Raw genomic sequence first — 25,058 nt, 5'->3', positions numbered from 1 at the left:
TTTAATCTTCTGCCTAGATTTTCGTTACCCTGTACATTAATACGTCCGTTATTTTTAATATTGTGATTAGACATAGCCCATTGCGTAAAAGCAGTATCCCAGACAAAAAAAAGTCACTGTCTCAGACAGAATTTGACTAAAATAAAGTTACCAACCATTAAACAGAACCATATTTTAATTTAATAATAAGGGATTTAATGCAAGCTATTGTTTAACATGTTTTATACTCCACTCTAAAAGAAATTGATGAGGTAATGCTAGCAGACAGCTTGAGAAAAGTCAAGGATACCGGGACATTCCAAAAATCTTACTGTCTCCCGAGAACATTTTTTAACTCTGACATCAACCATCTAATAAAATCTGAATCCAGCAGAGGTCTTGTGAACGCATTTGAAGTAATTCGATGCAAAATTATCTCCAAGACAGATGAAGTAGGAAAAAACTCCTAGTTTTGGCTCAAAGATTTGCAGGAGAGTAAATCTTTGGAAAGATACCTGACCTAGTAGCAGTGTAGATCAAAAAGGTAGTAACTGTCTAGTGTGATTGATACTAAGAAGAGCTAACTAATGATGGTTATAAGTAGCCACATTTCTCTCTCATTTAAAGAAAAAAACGAAAACGTTCAAAGCAACAAATTAATTTTGAAGTTTGTTACAAACCAGACACTCAGAGGATCAGGAAGTAACGAAGTCAGGATTTGTTTCACTCCTTTTTCTTTGTACTGCATTACTTCTTCAAGTTTACATATTTTAAAGGGAATTATTTCCAGACATTCCCCTCCTGAAACCGTACTAGAGGAGTGTGGCTTTTTGGATTTCATGTGAAAATAGTTATTATAGTTTGGATTAGCAAAGCATCAATCAATTTGTGGCATACAACAAATGAAAGACCTTGGAAAAGCACAAATAGCTTAGAATGTTTCACGGACTCATATTAGGTATCTAGTTTAAAAAGAAAACACAAAAAAAGAAAAACCCTCACAACAATAAGTCTTTCTGTTTAAATGTTAGAGACTCACATTTAAAACTGTAAACTTGCATCCCTGACTTTAACCTGAGCAGTGTGCTGAGCACTGGCAGGAGCTTCCACCCCCCAGAACAGAGCTGTTCCCTTGAAGAGTTAAGCACGAGCTTTTGATGAACCCGTACGATTTGATCTGGTTGCCTACATTTAACATTGCAAACAAGCAGTTTTTGAAACTTCTGCATGGTTAGAGAGGAGCTGCTGCCACCTCAGTTGCTGGATTACCAGGCAGGAAATGTTAACATCAACAACGGATTTTAAAATTACACGGAATTTCATGACTGAACAGGTAGGTGTGAGGCAAAAATCCAACACTCCATCACCAGTGTCCAATCTTTATTCAAGTCCACTGAGGCAACATGTAAGTATGTTGTTTTAACAGTCTTTTTTCCTCCCCTCAGCTGTTGTTAGCTGGGGTTTTTTGCTTACTTTTCTTATTTTAAACTGAGATTTTAACAAGAGACAGAAGAGTAATCAATTACTAAAGAACTCCATCTGAAAAAGACAAGCTTTCTCAAAATAGGAACAGTTTACCCATGAAAACTGTCACTTCTATAAAAAAACAAGTTTAAAAGAATGGACATGTAACTACACACCAAATTCCTCTGATATTTTAAGGCAGATTTAGTGCTTTAAATGTGTAATGGAGTTCAAATTGCAGAAAATATTTATTGTCATCTTGCATCACTGCAGAAATCACAACCGCTTTTTCATTTTTTGACAGAGGATCACGCTACAACATTGATGAAAAAGCCTTAAAGAAAACCCAAACCAGCCTATTTCCAGGTCAAAGTGTAGCAATCTCTAACGGGAAGAGCTCTATCCTATTTCTGGGTGATAGTCAGCTCCTGGGACTGCACACTCGGCCATCTGACCTCCAGTGCTATTATGTTTCTTGAAGTACTTGAAGCCTTTGAGGTGAGGAGTGAAGCTGCAAATAAGACCTAAATTACGTGTTGGCCGACGCTCGCACTTCGAAGCAAAGCACAATTTTCAGCACGTCTCAGACTCCTCCAGTATTTTTCCACTTAATGAGCGAAGGTATTACTCTGTTAAAGAATTACTCACCCGATTAGGGACACCATCTGCTCCACTATATGTTTGCTGAATGTTATAATAACGAAAAGTTTCTGTAGGAAGGAAAACATCAGTTAGAGAAACTTTTGATCAAAAGGGAAGCAGAGACAATGGGGTCTGACAATTTCTGTTCCTTTCCAACCAGGCAGCTTCTCCAGCACTCACACATCGTTCTCCCTTCCCTTCCCTTCTCTTTCAAGATCTTACTTTTCAATACTCTTCGAAAAGAGGGAGGAGAGAAAAGCTGTTTGCTTTATAACCCTGGTTACTCACAGACTGCATTTCTTGCAATGTTTTTGTAGCCTGCGTTCCTAACCATTCGCATCCTCCCCAAACTTAAATTCCCAGAAGCTCAAGGTCACTTTACTCCGTCAACAATGTTTTCATGGAAAAACAGTCATTGCTGTGCAGAAAACTTCACTTCCCCTCGCACAAACACATGTACTTACAGATCACAACAGTGGAAAATAATGTATCTTTTAGTACCCTAGTTCATGTGCTCGGGGAAGAAACGTAACAAAAAGAACAAAGTAAAAGCCATTGGGTACCTGTCCAAAAGACTTGGCACTGTCTCTAACACCACAGACTATTTGGAATACAGTAATTTCAACAAAAGAAACTTCTGTTGCACGTGGCTTATTCTGCAGAAAAGCCAAATGTCCAAATTTCTACCGTTCTCTTCTAACACAAGTTACAATCTTGTTAAAATAGTCTTTGCTAATTCCACTTTCGTCATTTGATGGTTTGTTCGCTTGCAAAGAGCGAGCAAGAGTGTCTGTAGATGCGTGTTGTACGCACACAAACAGTTCCCGTTGTCTCGTAAATCAGTTTAAACACGATCTAAGGAGAACAGCGTTCCCCACCCTGCAAATAAGGGATGTGACCAGAACTAGGCAAAGTGATTTTGTGGTCTGGAGGAAGAGGCCAGTTAAAAGCAGCTCCAGGACGGACGGCCGCTGCCCCGGAGTCGCTCACTTCCTGTCTAGAGGAAGATTTCTCTAAAAGCCTTTTCCATGACTCTCACATTTCCTAAATTCCAAACTGCAGCAAGATCACTACAAAATTCAAGGCTATTGCACAAGAGCATACTTGAAATCAAGCATCACAAAAAATAGGATTAATAGCTAAACTGAGGACAAAATAAGATGATTTACCAACTGTACAAGACACTGGGAAATATTTTCTCACATTTGATCTGAGTGTGGAGCACTATGAATTACATAACAAACATTCTGTTAGCTAAACGAGACAAAATAATAAAAGGAATATTACACAAATACTACTTCACTTTTCTGTGCTGCAAGAACAAATTGTGACAGTACACAGATTTAAAAGATGAACAATTCAGACTATACAAAAATAAAGGAGGAGAAAGTTGTTCTATCACAATAAGTAACAGAATTTTCTGTTTATTATTTCCTGTTTAAGGACCGTGCAAAGTAAAACAACCATTTACCAAAAGATGGGAAGTAAAAAAGGGTTGAAGATTGAAACCTCCTTTTCAGGGCAAAAGATCCATCTTTCAGCAGCTTGCTGAGGGCACTAGGCAAGTACCTCGACGTTACTAAGAGCTTCTGCTGCTTTCAGCAGTGACAAAAGATGTCCAGGCAAGACAACTATAGGCACTGCAACAGTCCTGTGGGGATGCCTGGGAAAAAGACCTGCAAGCCCCCGTTGAAAACACGGGTTCTGGTCATTATCTCATAGAGCAATCTAGCTGATGACACAGCACTGACCACACCGCCAGCAGGAAAGAATCCCCAGGACATCGAGACCTCATCCTGCCTCGGACAAAATGGTGACACATTTTAAAAGTGAGACTCGAAATTTCTGAAAGGAACCAGAGATCCAAATTTCGAAGGTCCACTAAGGCTCCGAGTTAGCAAGAAAAACCTGACAGACTCTGAAATCAGGCCCTTTCAAAATAATACAGACCGAGGACACCAAAAATTGCCAACCATGCTTGAGAGCAGTGGACAATGTGCCCAGAGACATCCCAGAGCTGCTTTCTGCAGGGCCTGAAGGAGCGGGGCTTGCTCTACGCACTCAACTGAGACAAAAGGCAGCGTTTAAAAGTGCCGCTTACCCGGCAAAGGCTAGCTGCAGCGCTCCTTGAAATGAGTATTCGTTACCAAAAAGGCAAGTTCATTATGAGTACGAAGTCCTTTCAGTCTGGTAAAACCCGTAGGTAAATAACTTGGCTAACCACCAATTTCCTGAGTGGTGCAGGCAGCGAGCTCATTAGTTTGTAGCTATAAATTATTCAGTTGCCTAAGTTTTGAGCCTCAGACGCCCAGCAGATCCTTTATTGTAAATCCTTTGCACCAAATTAATTTCCATTACTTCAGGTCAGGAAGACTCCAGAATTCATTATGAAGTAACACAGTGTAACAGTCAAAAAAAAGAAACATTAAAAAATTCTTCACCCCAGAGCCCTAAGGGAGGTGTAGTACTTGCCTGGATGTGCATTTTAATTACTGCTTTCCCAATCAAGGTTGCACCAAAGAAGGTCCAGAAGGGAACCAGAAAGTGTCCACATGTTATCCCGGCCAGGTCAAACAGAGGGTTCGGGATCTATGAAGTGCAAGGGAAAGAAGGTCAGGAATTGCAGCACACGCTGGGATGAACAGGAACACGGCAGATTTTGAAACTCTGAAAAATGAACAGTTCCCCCCTTATTCAACTTGATCCAAAACTCTTGTGTCCTAATACTTACAAAAATGTTAACGTCGCACCACATAACTTAAGTCTCTGGGATTCAGCTAGACAGTGTCCCAGACAATTCCATTCTCATGGTCCCTTCCTTACCCCTGGATTTTAAAATACAAAAAAAAAAAAACTAACAAAAAGGTTTCCGTGCGAAATGCACAGAAACCACAGTAAAGCCGTTCTGAGTGATTTATCAAATTTTCTCACTGACAAGCACATCGCTCTTGGAAGCCAGTGTTCAAAATGATCCCCAGTGATTTCCATCTGAGAAAGTACATTCAAAACTGGCATTTATAGTCATATGTATCCAGTTTAAAAGCACTGATTAGATTTTATGAAGCATATGCATTTCATTTAAAATTAAAAGGTTTTTGGTGGGTTTTTTTTTTTTGGTTAAACTGTTGGCTTGACATTTGGTATCATGACACTATCTGTAAAATATTTCTGAAATTACACCAAGAAAGTATCCAAATTCCAACCTTTCACACTTAGCCTGCAGTTCAGGGGCAGATTGTCTCAGCAAACACAGGGAGCATGTGTAATTCACAGTGTATTACTGGGCTAATATCCTGCAGTATTTGTGTTGTTTTGTTACACAACTAAATAGCGTAGATCGTGTCAGACCTTAAAAAGATTGTAACTTTGCAAGTGACTGAACAGAAATCTGAAATCTGTGGGAAATCTTATGAGGGTTATAAAAGATACTTAGTTGTTATGTGCTACACTTCACCGTTATAGACCAGCAATTCAAATTTATGAGCACCCACAACACCACCTGCAGAGGAAGAAATCTGAAACGGTCTCTAATCACGTCCCGAAACAGTCTCTAAACATGCTCCCCTTCGACTAAAATGATTCTTTACCTCTGACAGATGTCTAAAGCACAGGAGCCTAGTAAATTATTTACTTATACTGCAGCCAGATAATTCTCTTCTGAGCCAGGTCAGCTCTAGGTCTCAAGTATGTTCTTTGCCGCTTGGTTTGAGGTGTTTTGGGTGGTTTTTTTTTGTAATTTCACAGCACATTTTAATTGCTGAATTACTATCACCATAGAGGGAGCAGTATGCTTTAGGTAGGGGTAACCGTGGAGATCATCGCTCCTTTAAACATCCCACAGTAAGAAGTTACTCAACAGATCCACATTAGGATGTATTAGCAGGCCAGCGAGGTTTTATCTTTGTTTTTGAAAAAATACACAGGCACAGTTCTGAAAGCCGCCAAAAAAGCCCACAAAGACAGGAGGGCAAATCCTCACAAGTCACAGCAAGGATCTTCCAGGGCTAATTCTTGCTTTGTTCCTTCCCCAGAGCTGCCTTCGCATAGGAAATAAGCTCCAGACAATAATGGAGCTCTTTTTATTGCCACTAAACATTACATTCAGTTGACTTCCCTGGATAAACTTGTGAAGTTTTCAATTCTATTTGATTGTGTTTTAATGCAGCATTTAAAAGTCACTGCTTGACAGACAACCTGCAGTTAGGACAGTCATTACCACTTTACAAGCAAGTTCTCTCATCATAAAAAGCACACCCAGCTCAAATACCATTTTAAATCCAAAAGTAAGATCTCAATTATAAGGGAGGCAAGTAAAGAGACACCTTCTAGTGTACAGAGAAGGCAGCAACAAGCAAGAGAAGTCCTGAAACAGAGCCCTGCAGCTGCTTCGAGGCTGCTTTCCTCACCTCCCGACAGAGCCGAGCTTCCAGTGCCTCTGCCACATTGAACCTCACCCTTTTTACTGCCTCCCTCAAGTTATTGTGTAAACACATTTACAAATCCTCAAGTGTACTGTGGCGGATTCACGACTCCTCATCCCTCCCCCAACCCGGGGCAGCCTTTACAAAGCCCAAGGAGGCTGGAGCTCGGTGAAGAACAGCACAGCAGGTAGGTGAGAAGTTAAGCAAATGTTTAAGTACTACTAAGCAGGAACTACACAGACTTTACACAGTATCTCTCATGTTTACCAACTCCTTGCTCATGTTCTCCATTTAGCCACACTTCACGTTGTCCAGCTGCCTGGGTAACTCATCCCTGGCACCCACAAGCTCTTGCCCTGATTACAGAAGACGGACGGAAGAGACAGACGTCTCACAAGATGGTGGTGACTGGAGAGTCATGAGTCAGAGGCAGTGAAGGAGCAGTCTGAGAGCTTACTACGGGGTGGAAGGACTTAAAGAACAGCTTGTAACCTAATGTCTCCACTCTAAATGTTGAGACAGTTCAGCAGCTTAGTAAACAGAAGTTGTATGCCAGCAACTATAATCAGATGAATTCTCTCCAGCTAACACAGGTTACTGGCATGCGAGCAAACCGCATAGTCCCCTAAATTGCAGAGATGGCACAGAGAGGTGCTACATGGATGTGGAATTCGTATCTTACCAGCTGAGCAGCTGGCTAATGGCTCTGGTTATTCTGAAAGAAGGGGACCATAGGGGACCTACACTTCCCCGCTTCCCTGGCACCACGTTTCTGTGCGTCACGTCCCACATTCTGTGTGTGAGATGGGAGAGCAAGGCACACCATTCCTACCAGTTTTCATTAAGCTTCCAAACAGAAATTTAAACCTCAGACGGTTCCGTACTTTTCTGCTCTGGAAGAACAGCGTTATCCTACTCAAAACACTAAAATAGCATCACAGGAGATGCTTGTATCGCCTCTTGCTTAGAGAGAAAAAAATCGCTCCAAGCAGTTTGTAGTTCATACAGCCATGACTGAAACTTGCTTCCTCACTCTGCTCTCTCTGGTTCCCAACGGCCCGAAGACATCTCCTCAGCAGACTCAGGAGAATTCCTGTGGATGGATATCCTGACTGGCATTTATACGGGTAGTTTTCCACTCTTCAATCTGCACATATCTTTGGATGTGAAGATGTCGAGCACTGTAAGCTGCAGTGTATAAACACCTGAAGAAATTATCACACGGTTCCAGCAGAATCTACAGGTAATAATACAGCTCTGGCTGTCTTGCCAGCTAATCATCTGGGCTAGGAAGGTCCCAGCAGGGTAACTGTCAGCGAGCACATGACCTGATCACGCACTAAGAGCGGCGTGAGAAGACACGGCCTCAACTTCAAACGCAGGGAGCATCCCTGGTCTGAAGCAGAGAAACTTCTTGAATTTGTCTTAGTTCAATTCTTCTTCACTGTGACCATCCTTTTGCATCCTTTAATGAACTGACCCGTTTTTATCAGATTTCCCCACACCACACTGAATTACAGAACTGCTAGCTGTGCTTTGAGGCAGAATTCCCCGTGGTTGGTACTAATTTCAGGCTGGAGTTCCTCCACACTATTGTACTTCTAGTACCACAACCGTCCTAAGCACCACAGAGAACACTGAACTAGCAAGGAAGGCAAGAGGATCCACACGGACACAGATAAAACCAAGTCCTGGTTCACAGCATTAATTTCATTGCAACTCATTCAACCTGCAATTTGTGATCATAAACCCCTCTGTTACTGAAATGAACTTACTGAAGCGCAAGCCAGAATTCCGAAGAACCCAACCTTCTGCACCAGGTTCTGGACAGCCAGCTTGGCCCGGGAAGCAAAATCCTGCAAACAAGAAAACAAAGCATTCATAAGGCAAACCCCAAACCGAATGTACCTTGAAATGTGTGCGATTTCCATACCCTCCATGCTTTGGGATTTCCTAGCTAGTGACGGGGAGAAATTTTAAACCAAAATGGCCAGTTTGAAACTCCAGGTTTAGAGGGAAGAGAGAAAAATTCACAATGTTCAGTGTGAAAATCTGACCAGCCCCATGTATTGAATCTTGTTTTTCAAACCCCTGCAAGTGGCACCCAGTTCACCCTACCATGGAAACGAGTTTTCTAGTATTTATTTCCCCATATTTTTGAAATGCCAGTGCTCCTTATAACTTATTCCTTAACCAGGCAAAAGGGAATTAATTCCTTCAATGCCACTTCCAATGTTAAAATGGTACTTTCTCAAAATAATTCCATTCTATCCTTAGATCTTTTGTCTCAAACCCAGGTTCTTAATCAAAACAGCTAATTCCAGGTACCCACTACAACAGACTTACAAAGTTCATTAAATCCACAGAGTCGAATCTAAAATACTTTAAAAGCAGCAGAGTTGACAGACCATGTAACATCTGAGCCAGGCTAAGAACAAGCTGCTTTTAGATTGTGATCCCACCTTTCAAACATACTCATGAGGCTCAAAGTTTACCAAATAGTCAGTAAAAATATTCTCACAAGCAATTTATTTGAATGTAAGAAGTGAATTTACATGAGAACATAATTCTTCTGTGGCAAAACTGTCCAAAAAGGGAAAACCAGGGTCAGTATTATCTATTCAGGCTTGGCAACAGTAGTTATAGAAAGCTGAGTATCTTTGGTAACAGCAAAATGTAAAAAGTAATTACTAGTTCTTTTTTAAAAAGCCTACAAACAGACCAAAAAAAAAGAGCTGATTTTCTAGTATTAATACAATATTCACTGATTTACATTTTGCACAAAACTATCATATAAATTTCACAAGGAAATAGCTGTAATCAATAATGTTACTCTACATTCTACACTTCAGTAGTGTAGAAGGGGAATACACTTCAATAGTGATGTGTGGGATTCAGAAAATAATTAATTACTTATGAAAGTAACTACATGAAAAAAATTATTCAATTTTAACTTCTTTACAATTCTATCAAGACCTTCAGTACTACAAACCAATGCAAGTAAATTACAATTACTTGACAATGTTCTTGCACATTATTTAAATTCTGAACTACAGAACTGACAATTTTCTGTCTCAGGCTATAAAAATACCATCTGTGATTTGGCCATTTACTATCTTTTTACACTCCCTTTTTCAAGTTGTAACCTTTCTCCATTACAGTGCTTTAAAAATAGTTAAATTCTCAAATTAAAAAAAATAAATCTTACTGAAATCATAATCATTTTACTTATTGTACTTCTTGTTTGAAAAAATAACTCAAGTTAAAATAAATGCTTCAACTTAAAGAAAAATGCCAAATAAATGAGATTTCCTACATCTCACAGTGGGACATTTTTAACCACAGGAGAATATAAAAACCTTTAGAATATTCTGTAAGGGCTGAATTTGCTGGCTTTCACCAGGAGTAACACCTTGGGACTGTGACTGTGACTGTCTTATTGCAAAATGGAATAGATTAAATATTCACTTTTTATTGAATATTTGTTCCTGATATTTTTAACTTCTAGGATACATACAGTGTGCATGAGGGACTAAACCCAGTGAGGCTGATACCAAACATTTGAACTTACGTTAGCAGAACTCAGTCTACAACATGCCTGCATTATATGTCATTTTTTTGGTGTGTGTTTTCCTGTTAAAAGAGTGCATTTTGACCCAAATTCTTACCAAGAACAAAATGTGATAATTTACTGGTGACCCAAGCCCAAAAATCTTGCAACACCGAGGGCAGTTCCTTCTCAACCTCCAAATTCCCTCGTCATTATTCCCCGAGTTAAATAAAACCGAAAGGAGGTGCCAGCCGGTGCCGAGCAGGGGGTGGGCACCAGCACGGACCCTCGGTCCCACCGAGGATGCTTTGGGACACGAAGGTGCCCGGAGGCTCTCCCGCCCAGCGTCACCACCCAGCGCCCGGCCAGGGGGGAAAAGCAGCAACGCCAGGTCGATCCTGAACCACAGGGGCAGAAATCCCTCTGCAGAACTTCCCTACTAATGAATTTCAACCTGCAAACGGTGCTAAAACGTAACGGTAGAGCTCTTCTTTCAAAAGGTGAACTGAAAAAGGAGCACCTTGGGCAGGAATTTCCTCAGATGCTTCCCCCTGTGCTCTACAACAAAGCTGAACGTGACCATGATATTTTCAGTTCCTATTTTGCTCCCCGTTTCGCAATGCTCATGGGGTTAGAACAAGATTTTCACTTTTATAAGCCAATAAAGATTTTTTTCTTTTTGCACAGCTCCATAAATCTCATATAAAGTATCTTTAAAATGAAAGATGACAATTCAATTATTTGAATAGGTCCAGTATATATTCCAATGGAAGTTGTTTTCATTTGAATTTTAAAATATTTACCCATGATCTTGTTGCTAATACACCACTGCTTTTATTTTCACTGGCTGTAATTGGAAACAAACTCTCTAGCAAGTGACCTATAAACTAACGCTTGCAGCACAGCTGCTTTAATAAAATATATTATTATAATTGTGTATAAATTGGCTGTATTAACTTAGTGTAAGCACACTACACCACTCTTGAACCAATTTCCTAAGAATAAGCAGCTTCCCTCACCCACACTTCTAGACTGCTGCAAAATTCAAAGCTGCCTTAGAACTTATTTTTTCCCTCCAGCTAAAAATACATATATATACATAAAAACGTTAAAAAAGTGTAACGTTTGTTTCTCTGGAAAAAAAAAAAAAAGCTCAAACACTAAAACCAACATTGGAACAATTCTTCTCATCTTACTAATTAATAACTTTGGTTTTTTAAAGTTATTACTTATCTTTTAAACATTTATTGCCTATTACAGATTTTTTTTTTCAATTCATTGCCTATTACAAAGTACTTCATGGAAAGCACAGCTATAGTTCTAAAAATTTCATTCAAGAACTTCTAATTTGTCTTCCTTTCTCAAATTTCCTAAATAAGCCAAAAGACATTAATTAAGGAATTTTTTTCCCTATTTTTAATGATCTAAAGTAATCACACCTACAAATAATTTCCATGGTAATATACACATCAGGGTTGTAACAAACCCATGCATTTGTAGTCTCAACATTTATTTAAATGAAAACAAGTTTAAAAATACTTGTTTGGTTGCTTCCTTAAACTTCCTTTGTCAAATCTTTGCAACATCTGCAATAACCCCCCCCCCCAAACCTTAAAAGTTTCATTTCTCAGCAAATACAACCATCAGTTTCACCACTTTTACCTATTTCACAATATAATTTTTCTGTTACAAAGCTGGCACAGGGAACAATCTTTTCTCTGCTTTTTTTAAGCGTTTGGAATAAAAGCCAAACAACTACTTACTGCTTTTTAAAAACACAATTAATAAAAAAGGCACAAAAGTTCAGCTACTTACAGGCAAAACATTTTCACCCAAACTTAGGGAACCTAGACTGGACTCGACTCTCAGCTAATGTGATTCACTCCCTAGAACATTTCAGGATCCTTTAGCTCACTATGTCCTTTTCAAAGATGATTTGTTTTTTGGGTTTGGAAATAGATTTCCTGTGACTGCTACAACGCAGGCAAAGGAAGGTTAAATGATTAAGCATTACTTCACTGGGTTAATCATCAGATCTCAAGAACTGGAATGGAAATAAGAGGCACGAAAAGGTCAGTGCTGAAATCCTGATTCACAACTCTCAGCTCCACGCCTGCCTCCAGCAAAATGGCACGTTTTGTCGATACCAGCATTGTGCTGCTACGTGGGGCAAAAAGCAAAAAAAACAACCCTCCCCAGTCTAAAGGGATAGTGAAGAGAAATTCCATGTTTACCACAACGTTCCTCTTTTAAAGATGCATTAGGGCACAGCTTCGAGTGGGACCTGGCATGGGTCATCTACCCCTACAAAAAAGCCTTCCTTCCTGGAAGAGAGAATGGGCAATCTTAACTCCCAGGCTCTGTCCCGTCCCTCTGTTTTACTAGTTTCTGTCCAGAATTTAAACCTCTAGGCACTCACCCTAGGGCCAGGAAACCCCCAGTGTCCTTGTGTAACTTGCACATGAAGAAGCGGACAATCTTTCAAGATCCAAGTACAATTTGTGTTAATGTTATAATATGTCCTTACTAGAAACAGTTTAATTATCCCAATCATAACCCGAAGAGGAGAACATCTTTTTCCCCCAAAGACAATGTCTGAAGCTACCATCTCAGATTATTAAAATTATGAATTCCTTAACACAGAAAAAGATGCCCACAAAGACAGTGCTCCTTTTTATGTAAAAATCTGAGTTATGTTAAAAATGAGCTGCACAATATTTTGGTTCTTCGGGCTTTCTATTACAACACAATGGAATCAAACACAACTTATGGGAAAATGACCATTTGTGGTTAGGCAACGAGTTGTAGAATTTCAGAGGACTGGGAGGAATTATTAACTTATTGGAATAACGTATTAACTGTGGAAGAGCAGTTTTGAAGCAGTCAGATAGTTACCTACAGGCTGCAAGGTTACAATACACACCCGAGCTAAGAAAACTGTCAGTCAGCAACGTTTATCGATCAACACGAGAAGAGCGATCACGACACAGTTGTCGTCGTCCATCTGCAAATAGTTCCTTACTCAGTGACCAGAGAAACCATTTCGTACCTCTCTTGCAAGACATCAAAGGTAACAGATCTCATGAGTAAGGTTCCAGTAAGTTGCAAGGAGGAATATTTTGGTGGTGGTTCACGGCTGTGCTGATCTCCCGCTCTGTCAGCCACGAGGACTTTCAACATCTGACCGTGTATAGAAAGGGCTGTGGCCCTGGATCTTGGTTCTAGCTTTCTCAAAAATACTCCCAACTTAACACAAGTAAGGGGAAAGCTAAAAGGAGATATTTCCATCTTGATGTCTGGAGATAAAAGTCCGTGAAAGGAAAGGTTTAAATTCACTTATCACTCAAAACTCTGGGAAAGGAAGGCCCTGTCTTGGAAACCAGGCTGTGAAAAGACAAAAGTTAAAAAGATTTTCAAGGATTACTGAAAGCAATGAAGGGAAGGTGGCAGATCTGAGCAAGCAAGCGGTGAAGTTTGATAAAAGAAAGGTATTTACACACAACAGGCACAGGACAGACATTCCAGCGTAAGAGGACTGGCTCAAATTCTAAGCTTGGGAAGGAAATAGATTTCACTTCACAAGAAGTCTGGGCTTTCTGAGATATTATATTCTAGAAGAGCAATAGGGTAATCGTGTGGGAAAGTGACAAGAGAAAAATATGTCCGTCTTAAAAACGAAAACCACAGTTTTAGAAAGTACAATAAGAAGAAGACTGAACAACAATGACTTTGCAGGCTTTACTGAAGAACTGCGGAGAGATAAGAGAAAAGTAACTACAAAACCTCATTAAACAGACTGTGTCAGAGATCTGAGCCCTTAAAGCCAGTAAGATTTCCAACTATTACTCAAAATATTTGTAGGCAAAGATGAGCATGCAGTAGGTACTACATACAAACCCCAAGTCAACAAGAAATCAAATATACAGGTGAATTCTTCTCCTAGGCTCTCCCAGGACCAGAACACTGAACACAGATTGTTAGAGGGAAGTGCACAGATTTATTCCCACATCTGTTTGTGTTCAAATTCCTGAGGCTGGTTGCATGGTAAGGGGTGATGCTGCAATCCACAAAGATAATCGGAAAGATGCTCATCTTTGGGACTTCACAAACTCAGACATATGAGTAACTGCAATTAGCTCTTGTGCCAGAAAAACTGAAGTTTTTCCATAGAAAAACCAGTTAAACCTATTGTCCTCATAACGAGATTTTAAAACCGCTGTTGGAAAAGGCGAACGTTAGAAGCCGCAGATAGAGCTGTGTGCAGAGCGGAATCCTTTGCAAGCTGTATGGGAGCAGAGGGCAACAAAGTGAAGTGTTCGTTGCAACAAGCAATTTAATTTTAAACCATCTTGGAGTAAAAGTGTGAAACTCCACAGTACTCGATCCACTACACGGTAAGTAAGACCTATCATTAGCATGGGCAGTCAGTCAGTCAGGCAGAGCTGGATGAAACAGACTATTAGCATGAGGAACTGCAGGTCTTTCCTTCACTTCAGAAACCAATTGTACCATGGTAAGAACATTTATTTCCCCAATTTCTCCCTCTTCTCTAGACCTTGGGTGAAAAAAGCAGCAAATGCTTCTTCATATTAAATTCCACGTCAAGATTTTAGACTGTTACAGTCCAACAGCACTCTCAAGTTTGGAAGCGATATCCCAAAGTGAGCCCATCGTACAGGGCCCAGTGAGTTAGCGAGCACTCTCAAATTTAATGACAGTGTTTCCCACAACTGGAACTGAAGCTCTCAAGACTTCTACAAAAAATTTCCTTTTGCTTCACACTGCAAGAATATAGAAATTTTGTAAAGCATAAGACACAATCAAAGGAAACAGTCTGAAGGAAGAGGAAGGAGTACAGATTAGGGGACGTCCTGCTGGGAAGCAGCCCCGTGGAGAAAGCCCTTGGAGTCCCAGTGGGCAGGGAGTTGTCCCTGGGACAGCACCGTGCCCTTGTGGCCAAGAGGGCCAGTGGGATCCTGGGGGGCATCAAGAAAAGTGTGTCCAGCAGGGCTGGGGAGTTCTCCTCCCTCTCTGCTCTGCCCTGGTGAAACCACCCCTGGAATCCTGGGTCCAGTTTGGGGCTCCCCAGTTCCAGAGAGACAGGGACCTACTGGAGAGAGTCCAAGGGAGAGCTACGAGGGGGATCAAGGGCCTGAACATCTCTGCTGTGAAGAGAGACGGAGAGACCTGGGGCTGTTCAGCCTTGAAAGGAGATGGCTGAGAGGAAACCTTATTAACATATAGAAATATGTGGGGGTAGGTGTCAAGAGGAAGGAGACAATCTCTTCTCAGTGGTGCCCAGCAATAGAACAAGAAATAATGGCTCTTTGCAATTTTATAGCGGTGCACGAACGCATGAAATAAAATTTATAATTTTTTTGCTTGCTAAAGAACTACTTTTTATTCATATCTTTCAGGAGATCTGGCAGTAAGCAGATCCCGTGATCTATTTCAAAGTTGTCGCTTTAGCACATCAGGGAAGCAGGAGGGCTGTCGGGGCAGTGCAAGGCTGTGCAGTCTTGGAGGCTTTCAAGACCAGACCTGACCATGTCCCGAGGAACCCGAGCTGATCTCATAGATGACACTGCTCTGAGCAAAATGCGGGGCTACAAACTGCCTCAGGTCCCTTTCAAGAAGAATTTTTTCTGCGATTCCATAACGAGATACTAGCAGCCACCTACAGAGAGAAGAATGAAGCGAAAGAACATCCCATCACTCCGGTTCCCACACATCAGCCACTGACCTCTGCAGCCTTTGCTTCTACAGCTGAGAGCGTGCGCTGGCATCGCCTCCACCGGCGTGCTGGCTGCCCGAAACACCCGTGCTGCTGCACAGCGAGTGCCCGTTTACTGCAAAGCTACAACTGCGATTAGTTATTGCGGCCACAAGTCTGCTGATCTAGTTAGAGTGTGATGAGCAAGTCTAGGATGTTATCAATTTTTTTAATCCCTTACAAGTTATCAGATCTTTTTTTGGCTGGTTTAAGATCCAGAGTCTTCCTTAAAGAAGGGCTCATGATTGCTGGAATGAAGCAAGTTATTTGCTTTGTTTTAGCCACCATCATCAGGAAAGGAAGCAATTTTTGATACCTGGACAAACAGATTGACCTTTTCGATCTCTGACAAACCAGAGCCAAAGTCACCAGCACTGAAAAAAATACACTGCTCCTCCACAGGGAACTTAAAAATAAGGAAGAAAACCCATGCATGCAAGAATGACTTGCAGAATAGAAGTGAGCAACTTCTTACAGAGCTGAGAAATAGTTTTGCAAGCACAAGTCTTCCTAGTAAGCCTCGCCAGCAGACATGCAATGCTAGGCATACCTCTCGCTTGTTCACCCTGGGAAGGAGCAGAGGTTCCCAGACAGCTTAGAGAAGTGGTCTGCATACCAGACTCTTGTACAACACTGATATTTAAACAGTGTCTGGAGCAGGGGGAGAAAGAAAAAAAAGTAGCCATTTTCTCGATTATGATATGATAATTAGTTTCTATCAGTTATTGAAGGTACTCCCTGAAAAAGTATTTTTGAAGCAGCTTACCTGACTCAAGCTTTTGATCATTTATTGGCATCTCAGAATATCAAGGAGTGAAATATCAAATATTTAGGACCAAATTACTCCCTTTGAAACTTGTGTCGAGCATCCTCAATGCACACAAAACAGAGAATGCAAATCCCATGACAGAGTTCAACTAACTGCTCACCCACAGAGTGCAAACGCAGATTTCCAGTGACATTCTTGGTGATGTTCTTTCTGAAAAGCCTGCTTTTTGTTGTAAAGCAAGATATTTAGTACTGAAATAAACTCCTCTGAGCTAACATCGAGTGAAAACATTGCAAAGTAATCCTGATTTTTTCAGTGGCTCGATAATTTCTGGTTCACATATGTAGACACCAAACACTGAAGTGACAGAGGATCACATGGACGAGCTTTAGGGAACAGACATTCAGGTTTTAGGGACCAGACTGTGCTGTTCAAAGCAGAATGTCAAAAAGTCATCTCTAGATTGCCATTAGCAAACCTAATGCTCATTGCTGTTTTTTCCTTATCTGTAGGCAGGTGTGCAAATGAATAGAACAATGCAGGCACAAGACTGCCCTGTTCTCCAGCCAGTGTCCAAAGAAATCCAGCAAGGAGGTGGCTTACACATTTGTTACTCAGAGCTCCTATTGTCTACCCTCTGCCGATATTAACTCTTCGCTACCTCTTTTCTCAGGAAGTCCCATGTAACAAGTTCCCTTATTTAGAGCTTTCATCAACTCACTCCAAAGCTTATTTCAACTCTGTAGATTTGGAGAACGATTTGAAACTAAGCTGTCAGTATATTCGCTGCTTATTATATTGTCTGTGGAAAAAAAAAAAGAAAAACCAAAAAGCACACCACACTTTACTATTAGTTCACCATCAGTTTGCCATCTCACTCATACGAAATTTCTAAAGTTTTAAGGTTTGTTTAGTTTTGAAATCCCATTTAATTATGGGCCAAGAAAAAAAAGAGGTAAAATATCTCTCAAACATATATTAACGATTGCTGGCTTCAAACCTGAAGGCAGTGTGAGAGGACAAGCCTCCTGGTGGCCACCCATCAGGCAGCCTCGACCAAACGCCAGCAATCTCTTTCTTGTACAGCACAATTAACAAAAAGAAGGAGCTGATGAGGAAAGGGGGTGACTGGAAGACTAAGTAAGAGAAATTATGAATGGAATTTCATGTTGGGTTTAAACAAGTTATTTCTGGGAAAGCAAGAGGGGAAAAAAAAAGAGGAAGAAAAAAGTCAAGGTTTTCGTTATTGTGTGACTCTACCACTTCCATTTTTATGATAACTGCTTTATAAAAACCTGCTTGCGGTCTGCTTTGACTTCTTTTTTTCTTGTACCAAGTACCCTCAAAAATCTTTTGATTAAACAAGCCAGCAGCCAGCGAATCCTCTTCAAGCAGAAACTATCAGATACTAGCTGTTCGCTTAATCATGGGAGAGATCCATTTTTAATTTGGCCACCTTCTTTTACACCGCTAATTAAGTTCCATTTGTGCTTATTAGTCGAACCTAATCATTCCATTTGAATTAAGTCACAGTGTCGTGTCAGAACACAGTGCTGGGTTCTCCCAGTAAGCGTGCCTGGGTGTGGTAGCGCACTTTGTTCTGCTTCTGCAAAGAGAAACCCCACATGAAGCTGTGGAAAAGCAATCCAGCTCAAGGCACCGGACCTCTGAGAGCCTCGTTTAACATGTGCCCAACTGTCACTATCGCAAAAGTTCATCAGTTTAACTCCTTGCAGACACGAAGCCGCCTCTCCGAGCAGGAAGTCGCTCGGTGGAACTCCTGACGCAACGCAAACCGAAGCAGTTGCAGCTTAGTTTAATACAAACCCTCTTGAGTCCACGTTGACAAATTCTTTAACAAGCCCTGTGGTTACAGGGAAGCTGGTTTCAGTCTGAGTCACTCCTGTTCAAACAGTTTACTGGAAATGGAGGGGAGGGGGAATTTTCAGAGAAGTCATGTGATGGCCAGACAAACCACAACCAGTAAAGGTTCAGTGGAGTCAAAAACAGGTCCCAGCAACAACTGACATTCAGTGTGCAGATGGCACTCCATCATTTACAAAGATCATTTACAAACGAGTCCTGCTGCATCTCAGCATTTCTATGGATTTAACCCTTTCGCAAGTTTGCATCCTTTCAGAGGGAGGACACAGCTTGGAAAGCAAACAAACAGCAGTGGCTGATAGTAACATAGGCAACTAGAAAATATTTGGACATGGAAAATGTGGCTGCAGCAACGCTGCACAGAAGCAAAGCCCGGTGTGTAAATCATTAGTTCTCAAAAATATGCCACTTAATGAATCCAAACACTCACAGTCATCAAGGATTAGATATACAGCAAAGATATCGGTACTTTCTTCTCTTAGCAAGGAACACCACGATACAGCAAGGGCCCACGCACTACACGTTATCACTAAGTACCTTGAGGGAAGTTGGCATTAACAGCTTCATTTTCACCAGAAACCTCTGTCAGCTTTAAGCGTTTCAGCGTGACAGGGAAAAGATGAGAGTACCTAACAATCAGCGGCTATTAAACTGGCAAAAGAGAGTCCCTGCACACGAAACCGTACAGAAGCACGCTCGCACTGTGTTATTACCAGCGAGCTGCCCCAGCACTAAGTGGTAGATTCAGTTCCCCTAATTGAGAGGTTGGTTTGAACGGCTGCACTGGAGATACTCCCCGTGGCTAAAAGGGGAGCTCCGATAATAAACTCCTTTGCTCCGGAATTCGACTGGAAGAGAGTTAACAGCAACTGAGATACCATTTCAAGCATTCCTCATTTTTAAATACTGCCTCGAGTAACAAACAGGAGTGAGCTGCTTTGTTCCTATAGCACGCTGGGCTCCACATTGTGTGGAGCTCTGAGAAAAAAAGAGCCCTGCTTGTAAACCACACTCCTTCTCCCGGGCAAACTCACTCGATTTGAACAAGAGCAGCCACGAGGCAAGCGAAGCTCTGACGTGCCCTTTATGTAACCGGGACTAACTCACTGGCGCGCACGCAGGGACGTGCAGAAAGCAGAAGTGAGTGCTCCTTTAAAACGAGGGGCTTTTTCTGAAGCATGCCAATGGGAAGTACAAGGCAAACTTACACACGGTCTGCAGGCTACTCAGTTTTCTCAAAACCTAGCTCAAGGAGTCAGGTTGCTCAGATCTGAGATTTATGACAGAGAATCCATCACTAGACTCTTTAAAGTAAGTAATATTTTACTCGGTGTAACTTCGGGGCACTAAACCTTTAAGGTTGATTAATCCCTTTAGGTTCCTCTTTGTTTTTTAAAGTGCCAAGCTAGCAAGCACATTCCCCCTCACAGATCCTTTAGGCTGGATGTTACATTAACGGTCTATTCTCAACAAATTCTATTCTCAAAATTACCATTGTTTTTGAGAAACAGCGGTGACAAGCTTTCTCAGCAAAACACACGCAGGCAAAAACGTCAAGCCGTTTGGCTCTGCCTTGTAGGCATACAGCAGCTCAGCAGAAGTAGAGGGGGAACATATTCTTCAAAATGTAACACATCCATTTTCACATCTTTCAGAAAGGCAGGATGAAGCCAGACCTTTATACGGAAGGAAGGCTCCTGTCAGTTGACGTCAAACATTTGTAGTATCATCCACGGCATGAGACAGTTGTCACATCCCCCGTGTTTCCTTAAGCATAAGGCTTCAACTTGGGAGAGTGGGAGAAGCTGAGGTGGGTAATAAAAATTGTTATTGAGTAATTTAAAAATAGACATCGTAACTGCTCGCGAGCAGCAATTACAGAGCAAACAGTGATAAGCTATGCCGAAGATGGGGATTCACTCAAGGTCATAGGAAAGGCAGGCCTGTCTCCCAGAGACATCTAGAAAAAACACGACTGAAGCCAAAAGCAAAAGGAAGTCATATTAGCAAATGGAAAAAACTGAACTGTCAGTTTTATGAGCGCAATACAATTTAATTGGATTGTCAAAGCGTCATGTTAAAAGAGTTTTATAGAAACCAAACCAGAAGTGGAGTTTAAAAAGATTTTTTTTTTTTTTCCTGGCCATCCATCCACAAAACAACATGCTTCAGTCCAAATTCAATTGCCAAGAAAATAATATCAAAAGTACTGGTAAATAACACCATCATTTTTTTCTTAATCAATTACACAAGGCCACTTGTTTACTGAGGACCGTCAATAGAGCTAGCTATATTTTGGCCTGTCCTGACAAAACGCTCTCTAGCAAAAATTTTCTTCCCAAGAATCTTAGTGTGCGTTCTGGAAACCAACTCTGGCTGCTCCCACAACTGTACACGCATATAATTTGCTGGGAGAGTTTCAGTAAACACAGATAGCATTTCAGCTCTCCAGTCGTGTATTCGACTGCTTTCATTTGGTTTTTTGGGTCTTTTTTTGTTTTACCACAACTTGGTTTTTTTATACAGTTAGGGATTACTTTGCAAAGGAAAGACTGATGATAGAGGAAAGAACAAAGCAGGTATTTCCCCCACACACACACTGCATCTTCAAAGAAATACAAGAACTTACTATTTACAATAGCAGAAAAAACCTTTGGAACTTTCTAGTAGGGGGAGGCTCTCAGGAAACACAGGCTTTACTGTTAGAATTACTAGATTGCACTCATGATTTCCAGACAAACCCCCTTCTTTCAGGGAAAAGCTTTCTCCATTTTTTTAAGAGAACTAAAAAAAAAAAGTTTATATTTATATCAAGAAAATACCCTGGCAGAACAGTTAAAGACAGCAGTGCACAGTAAATAGTGTCTTCTGGTTTTTTAATAGGAGTCTCACAACCTGTTTCATCTTAGTGGCAGACAAAACAGGGTAAGAAGGAAAAACACAGTAGAGAAATTCATTGGCTAGTAGTTTTGAGGAAAAAAATGTTTCATTTCTTCTAAAACACTATCAATAACTTGTGAATAGGATGCAAACTCCTGGCCTGAATGAAAAATAACCTACAGTCATACCTGACTGATGTACACCATCAGTTGCAAACTGTGCTGTAACACAAACAGTATTTAATCCACCAAGACACTAAATGACAAGAGCAACAAAAGGGGATTCAGAGCAGTCTGGTTGCATTTTCCCATCAGGAAAAATATGTTTCCTCAGGCTGATGAATGGGTCATGCACTGGCCCCTGAGGGTGTCGGTAGCAAGGCAGGCAAATATCATCTGAAGGGGACGAGCTTACTGAAAATCATCTCCTGGCCCAGGGAGGCTTTAAATGCAGCTGTGACAACCATGACATGGAACAGCATCTCCCTGTCACCGGTCTGTTAGCCCATTTTCTCCCTACCTTTATTGTGCTGTTCTTGGAAGCCTAAATAAACATGGTATTTGTAATAAACGCTCCGGCTGCAGCATCGTATATGCTTCAACGAGCTGCATTCTTGTCCTCCCATGACCAGAGGCATCTCTACCCAGTGGAAGATCTTTTTCCATCCCTGGGAAGTCCCCTGTGAACTCACACCAACTGATTTTTGGCCCATTCCCATTTCATGGGAATGATTATTTACTCGATCTAGTTCTCCTGCATTTTATTAATTCTGTTGCTTTGCACTGTTCTTACTTGTGCAGTCTCTGCATGTTCCAGCATCTCCTCAAATTCCTGGTACTCTTCATCATCAGGTTCAGCACCAGAGAGTCGGGCCGCCCTCGCCATAAAGTATGGAGGCAGCTCTCCAATGGCTGTGCCAGCACCCTGGGAAAAGAATAATTCTGATTTATTTTTGTGTTTATTCTTAAATAGGTAACATGTGATACGCACAGTCCCACAGACATTTCAAACGATTAGAACCGATGAGAGCAGCTGCTTTGAGAAGCTTGCTGTTATCCAACCAGGTCGAATTTCTCCCGACCCCGAACATAACTCTGTTCCTTTGCAGCCCCTCATTTAGCAAAATTCAGTTTCCCTCAGCACAGACTACGGCGCTGTAAAGTCAGTGGCTCCCAAGCTCTGGTCTGCAAAGTCAAAACGTGCGTCCCCGGGGCCCGGCTCTGGCTGAGCTCCGCGGCGGGGATCCAGCTGCCGCTGGAGAGCCGGGGGGGCCGGGGGCCCCGCTCTCGGCTGCGACGATCCCTGACTCAGCAGGGCCCTGCCACCGCGTGATGCCAGACACATCTGCCAGCATGTGACAGCCCTCGCTCCTGAGCGGCCTTTCAAAAATAATCCGGGAGCTCCTCCCCGGTGCCGTCATGTAGTTTACTTGTTCAGTCATGAGACTTTGTGCAAGTGTTTATCAGAAAATGGGCTCGAGTTTTACTACAGCTACGAGCGAGGAAAATAAGGTTAAGGAAAGCTTGATCTCGAGATTTTCTCTCTCCTGTAGAAGGAATAAAGAGAGTCAAGAGAATCCGAGATGAAAGCACGGCTGCTTTCTCACCACAGGAAAATTATATTTGTTTTCTCAGGACTTCAAATGACTCATTTCAATCTTGTGGGTAAATGCAACTTTAGCTTAACCAAGGGAGAAAAGAAAAAGACAGCGAAGATTGAACATATGGATAAACAGAGGCTAATGAAGCAGGAACTTGGACTAAACACAGAATGGTTTAAATACAGGACAGGTAATGGCACAATAGTTGGGTACCCCCCGGAAAAGTGTTAAAACTTAGCTACGTGCAGACGGCTTTTCTCTCGCAGGGTCAGCAGTGAGTAACAAATGTTTTTCTACAAAGCATTTGCTTCCCTTTGAAGCAACGAAAGCTTTTCAATTTCCTTTGTTCTTGCTCTATATGCAGCTGCAAGCAAGGGAGAATTCCAGCTGCCGTGCATATTCCAAACCAACAGGTTGTGGTTTTAAATACCGTCGCTTTCCGGAGTTACCCAAACTGTTAAGTTCTCGGTTTAAATATATAAATTGCACAGCTTCACATGTTTATGCCTTTTGTTTTCCACAGAAGAGAAATTTAAACGAGTGCAACAAGCTGAACTTCATTAATCTGCCTATTTCTGGCACATGGGAAGATAAGCCTGAAAACAGTAGCGACAACGGTTCAGAAAAATTAACTTGAGGTTATGTTCTCAGGGTGATGCAAGAACAGAAAGTCACATTGCTTGTCCAGGCTCTGCCAATTTGCTTTGGCTTCAATCTGTTAACTGAGGAAGAGGTTTGCATGTGTGTACTGGACATGAACTTTCTTTAAATTGGATAAGTCACATGCTCATTATTACAAAACATTTCAGAAGTGCAACACAAATCATATGATTTCATGTCGGCTGGAGATAGGTTCCCTAAGTGCATAAAAAAACTCAACAAACCAATTAAGGGATCCAAACCAGTAACTATTTAACTGCTTTTTGTAACATTAGCTGTCCACTTTCACCATTTAACTTTGAATGCCAGTTTTACATGGAGATTCCTCAGACTAACAACAAATTAGAAAGGCAAATGCTAATCAAAATTCTTTTACACTAATACATTCATAAAAGGAAACTGGGAAATTACTCCACTAGAAAGAGTCTTTTAAACAGATTTTATCCTGGTCAGGACACAGGCTGCCTGTTCTGCTAATCCTGAGCAATTAAACATTTTTATTCTTTGCCCTTATTTCTTGTAAAAAAGACCAAAAAAAAGCTGCAACACATAAAAAACGTAGGGCACTATTGAATTCCCTGTCCCTGTGGGATGGAAGGCTGTGAAAACTGGCCTACACCTAGCAGACTGCTTTTGAGAGTCCTTCTGCAGGCCAGGACTGGCGGAGCCAACTTTTAGAGTGACTGGGAAAAAAAAAGAAGTATCTTTTTCATTTCACCTAATAATTCCTTAGATACAACGATATTTAATCCTCGTAACGCTCATTATCAGCAAAAATGGCTATCACTGACATGCAGGGGACTAGTAACGATTTTAATCTCGGGGAAAAAACTGTACCTGGTTTAAGTCGGCTGAAACAGCTGCTGATGTTGTTGTGATCCGAATCAAATCCCTCGTGCAGATAAACCCCCCCACTCAGGATACTCAGTCTGGAGAGCTTTATAGTCAGAGGTTTGCAAAGTCCCCACTGGGACCAACCTGCTTTCAACATTTCACATGAAAACTTATACTGCTACCACCCTCCTGTCTCCCTCCAAATAATCAAGAAGATTGGCCAGATTGCACTTTGGAGCCTTTCAGTATAACTTCACTTTATAAGTCTAAAGGAAAGAGCTGTTCGTGGTGTTATACCTATTCCTCCATGTGCTGCATTAAGAGCATATCTGTGTACATCCAATAATTGCTTTTCTTTTGGCATTTACCCCGTATTTATCAGATTTTAGGTCTAATTAGAAGTAGACAGATCCACTAAAAAAAAAAAAATATATATACTTTCTGTGAGTTCATTCAATCATATGAAGATTAAGAATTATACTTAATATTCCTGATTTCAGTTTAAAAGTAGAAAATAATTGATTTTTTTTTTTAAACAGAGGTTTTGATTTGCAAAAATTAGCCTTTTCATTTTCTGGAAGTCACCGTTACTTTCCTGTTGT

General features: G+C 41.2%; 1 protein-coding gene across 1 annotated transcript in view; it reads right to left on the bottom strand.

Annotated features, from left to right (window-relative positions):
* The window catches only part of VMP1 (vacuole membrane protein 1), a 57,216-nt gene that overhangs the window by 11,060 nt on the left and 21,098 nt on the right, over window positions 1-25,058 (bottom strand). Inside the window, exons 6-9 of the mRNA XM_009875969.1 lie at window positions 22,155-22,286; window positions 8,282-8,362; window positions 4,558-4,674; window positions 2,092-2,153 (exon numbers count right to left, since the gene is read on the bottom strand). Coding sequence (XP_009874271.1) covers window positions 2,092-2,153; window positions 4,558-4,674; window positions 8,282-8,362; window positions 22,155-22,286 — 392 coding nt within the window. The remainder of the gene's footprint in view (window positions 1-2,091; window positions 2,154-4,557; window positions 4,675-8,281; window positions 8,363-22,154; window positions 22,287-25,058) is intronic.

The sequence above is a fragment of the Apaloderma vittatum genome, unplaced genomic scaffold, assembly GCF_000703405.1.
Source record: "Apaloderma vittatum isolate BGI_N311 unplaced genomic scaffold, ASM70340v1 scaffold12569, whole genome shotgun sequence".
NCBI classification, from domain to species: Eukaryota; Metazoa; Chordata; class Aves; order Trogoniformes; family Trogonidae; genus Apaloderma; species Apaloderma vittatum.
This window is presented reverse-complemented; position numbering and strand designations above follow the sequence as displayed.